Below are 3,980 nucleotides of genomic sequence, written 5' to 3'. Positions count from 1 at the left end.
TATTTGTTTACTCAGTAGAAGTCAGACATTAGTTTTATAGAGATTCTAGGGTCAAAAGTACTAATGATCTTGAAAATTGGAATAACAGTGGTTCAAATCACTATGAAAATTTAGGGTCAATTGATTTTTTCGCTTTTTACAAACTTATTTTTAGTTTTATGATCCTACCTCTTTTTTTTACACATGTGAGATTTACTTTTACACGTATGAGATCTTTCTTTTACACGTAAGAGATCTAAAAAAGACATTTTCTTAAATTTAACATTGTAAAAGGCCTTGTAGGCCTAAAACCTCAGAAAATTTATCAACATTCAATGTTTACACCAAATTATATAATACGATGGTTAAGTAATAACTTGACATGTTATGAAACACAAGTGTGGATAGATTTATTTTTCCTTCGAATATCAAAACGAGTTCACATGTTTGGACAAGATCATCAGGTGATATCAACCTCTTCAATCCTAGATTTCAATTCATATATATAGTTCACAAGTCGAGATTATCCTCTATCTTTAATTTATACATAGTCAAATGATTTGTCTCTAGAAGCTATGTAGCTAATAAGTCAAATGATTGATCTACAAGCTAAGCAGAATATATAGGTCGACAAAAGATATGTTCAACTTGTCAGCTCAATAAGCGAGGATCTCAGCTGTTGTGCTTCAACAACTCTGTGCATATTTGCCTGCAAGAAGCAAATGGATGTCAGCATGTGGAGGAACCAATCCTAATACTTCCTTACAAGTTTGGTTGTTGTACGCTGACCAGGTAAAAAAATTCTGCATCATCAGACTACTTAAAAGCCAACTACTTACCCTTGCTATGAAAATGCTCAAGATCTCCCCTCCAAAAGTGGTAAAATTCGTATTTACTACTTCAAGTCCTAAGGAATTCATAGCCTCCATCAACTGAGTAAATCCTCCCGGTTTATGTGATCCAGAGACCTTCAACAAGAACTCTCTTGCACCAATTTGGTTCACTTCCACTTGCCCCTTCATCAAAAAGAAAGATATCATGCACATTAATTTATACTCTATAGCAATATAAGGAAACATATGGCTTCAATCAAGAACAGTGCAATCTATTAATAAGAGAATTAAGAAATGTAGCAACTTCAAGCACCTCCATTCTTGTCCTTTTAGTTGTATTAATTGAAATTTGTGTTTTCTCATTTGTTGGTCCAGTAACTTTGGACATTTCACTCATGTCTGATAGAACCACTTCAGAACTTTCATTCTTGGAAACTTCTGCTGCTAATTCATTGAGTTCAACTTGATATAACTTCACATTTTCTTCCAATTCATTTATATAGTCAATTGCGTCTCCAAGTATTGCAACTTTGTCCATCTGAAAGAAACACCAACAAAGATGGTATCAAATTTTGAACTACATACTTAAATATCAAATGAGTAACTTAATTAGCAACCTTAGAAATGTTGGGAACTAGAGCTCGAAGAGCAAAAAGACCATCTTTAATTCTGTTCCTTCGTTTTCTCTCCGTGACAAGATTCTTTGACTGATAAGGTCCTCTCTGTCTTTTCTTACCCATTGTGTAGACATCTCCTGCAATTATATAATTTTCTTGGTTCCAAGGAAAAACAGCACCTTCCATTCTTGACAAGTTTCCACTGCACTGAAGCTCGGTGTGCTCAAAATACACGTCACTAGATTGGCTTAAAGGTATGTTTCGCGACAGATTGTCAGAAGTTGAATGACACAAGGTAAGTTCATTTGAAGGAATGGAACAAGTGGGTGATCCTTGAATGCTAGGATTAGCACTAGATTCAGATACTTGAGAAATAAGAGGTGCACTTGAAGGAAAACTTGTGTATTGTAAGAGAGGAGCACAAAAGCTCAGTTTCTCTAAGGGAAAGGAATCAAGAGCTTGATCTTCTTTCTTTGCGCTGGAACTACTGGCTTTTTCTGAACCATGTTTGAACCGATTGATAATGAAATCAATCGTCTTTTGATCTTTATATATCTGTCCAGAGCAAGTAATGTAAGATGAGTGGTTATACTTTTAAGTTTGGTGCATATTGTATGGCCAAATCAATTAATTAGCTAAGTCTCAATCCAAAATTAGTTGAGGTAGGCTATATGAATCCTCTGAATCAATACAGTTCTTATCAGAACTATATTATCTCACAACTTGCATTAACTTTAAAACAGAACAAAGAAGATTGTTACCAGCTTTGAATTGTAGATCTCAACCAGTCCACCAGCAACTGGGATCAACACTAGGGTACCCTTTAATTCCTGCCAAGGGTACTAACAAGTCGAAGAATTCAATTTAAAACATTACTATAAGTAATCTTGAGAGTTCAGTAAAGACTTTAAGTTTGAGGCATAAATAAATGAAAAAAATCAGAGTTGTACTCACATGTGACAAAGTTGAATTGGATACCTCAGTATGAATAATCCACTTGGGTTCATTTGATGTTACTACCTCTCCCTGAATCCTGTTTGTGTTCATGCCTTTTATAGTATGTAGCTTGAAATAAACCAGCAATAAATGAAATGGAAGTACAAATATCAAGAATAGAAACATACCCAGAATAAAGGGAAATAGAAAGAGGAAAATGAGCTAAAGCCTCACAAGCCTTTGTTCTAATAGGATGCTGAATTTGGCTATCTCTACACAGAGTAGTGAATGTCAGCTGTCCTCCATTTTCTTTCTTCACATTGACATCAACTGCTTTAGCTCCAGAACAGCAACATCCTATCCATTCTATAAACCTAAACACACACAAAGACAATTTCTCATACACATTGCACTCATTTTCACTGCAATGGCAGAACAAAGAATTCTAACAAGGTAGTTCAAAACATTCAAGAACATCACACTTGGGATTCGATTTTGCTACGTAAAGCAATTTTTGAACCACCATTGCCGCAACACTAGAAGCTTCTTTTATGTCAAAGAGATTGAACAATTTATATATATACATGCAAATAAAAAGAAAAATCTTTTTACATAAACTTTTACCTAGAAGGGTCATCACCCAACTTCCAAACAACACAATATTCCCAATTGTTGGAATCAACAAGTGGCCTTAACCATTCCAATGCTCTTTCCATGGCTAAACTGTAACTTGGTATTTTTCTTCTGAATGAATTCTTGCAATTTGATTTGAATACTAAAAAAAGGCAGTGACTTGGGCCCAAAATGGTTTCTGCCAAGTGGCTTATAATGCCTGCCTTTATTTAGCCAAACGACAGCTCTAACCAATTTGGGGTATCCAATAATCAGCACAAAATCATTGTCAGTGGCTTCTTATGGCCGGCCTCTGTAACCTACAGAATAGTACGCTGGGGCTAAATGTTGACCCAAGACTATACAGAAGACAAACGGACTTGGCAATTGGCATGCAATGGTTCAACGGCCTTTACATATTTTTAGACTTTGATAATATAAAAATAATTAAATTATTTATAAGTTAATTACATTTAAATGTCTGCGATAAGTGCTAATGCACAATATGATGATAATTAAATTTAGATAATTATTCGGGTTCTTCTGAATTAAGTAATTTAATTATATGAGCATAAAAGCTTAGGATACCAAATGGCATGTGTAATATGTTAGAATAAGTGTTTTAAAAAGTGTGGACGTAAGGCGAAGCGTTTTACATATAATTCAGCGAAGTGTAAACCCCGAGGCACGGGGCGTAAGCCCCATGAGTATTTAATTTTTAATATTTTATAAAATAATATAATTACAGTAAATATTTATAAATAGTTTAAAATGCATACAAATTGAAGAAAACTATAAATATTTGAAATATATATATAGATATGCTCCATCCCCACAAAAATATTAGTCAAAATAATTCATTATATGCTACTTACAAGCACAAGTAACTTGAGTTGAAAAGAATAAAGTTTTCTACATGGAGGAACAAAACGGATGACTAACCTGCAATTTGAACTTGCTGCTATGGAGGAGAATGAAGTTCTCTTTGTATTTGCAAAACAAG

General features: G+C 34.2%; 1 protein-coding gene across 2 annotated transcripts; it reads right to left on the bottom strand.

The window, feature by feature from the left end:
* Positions 1-364: 364 nt before the first annotated feature.
* Positions 365-3,232, bottom strand: LOC107829050 (transcription factor bHLH90-like). 2 transcript variants are annotated; one of them, XM_016656470.2, is made up of 8 exons: positions 2,990-3,232; positions 2,554-2,739; positions 2,384-2,462; positions 2,191-2,271; positions 1,430-1,984; positions 1,126-1,350; positions 819-995; positions 365-688 (listed from the first exon to the last, which is right to left on the bottom strand). In XM_016656470.2, exons 1-8 carry the CDS (start codon positions 3,079-3,081, stop codon positions 623-625), a joined length of 1,461 nt encoding a protein of 486 aa, XP_016511956.1. In that variant the 5' UTR covers positions 3,082-3,232; the 3' UTR covers positions 365-622. The 2 variants fall into 2 exon arrangements, with proteins under 2 accessions (XP_016511956.1, XP_075104069.1); XM_075247968.1 differs by having other exon boundaries at positions 2,191-2,259.
* Positions 3,233-3,980: the final 748 nt, after the last annotated feature.

This window comes from Nicotiana tabacum, chromosome 24 (genome assembly GCF_000715075.1).
Source record: "Nicotiana tabacum cultivar K326 chromosome 24, ASM71507v2, whole genome shotgun sequence".
Taxonomy (NCBI): Eukaryota; Viridiplantae; Streptophyta; class Magnoliopsida; order Solanales; family Solanaceae; genus Nicotiana; species Nicotiana tabacum.
Note: the sequence above shows the minus strand (reverse complement) of the source record. Positions and strands in the feature narration are given on the sequence as shown.

Coding starts and splice junctions, on each gene's coding strand:
- LOC107829050 (XM_016656470.2), bottom strand. CDS start 3,081: ATGGAAAGAGCATTGGAATGGTTAAGGCCACTTGTTGATTCCAACAAT. Junction 2,272..2,383: donor CCAATTCAACTTTGTCACAT/GTGAGTACAACT, acceptor TCGACTTGTTAG/TACCCTTGGCAGGAATTAAA. Junction 1,985..2,190: donor AGATCTACAATTCAAAGCTG/GTAACAATCTTC, acceptor TGCTCTGGACAG/ATATATAAAGATCAAAAGAC.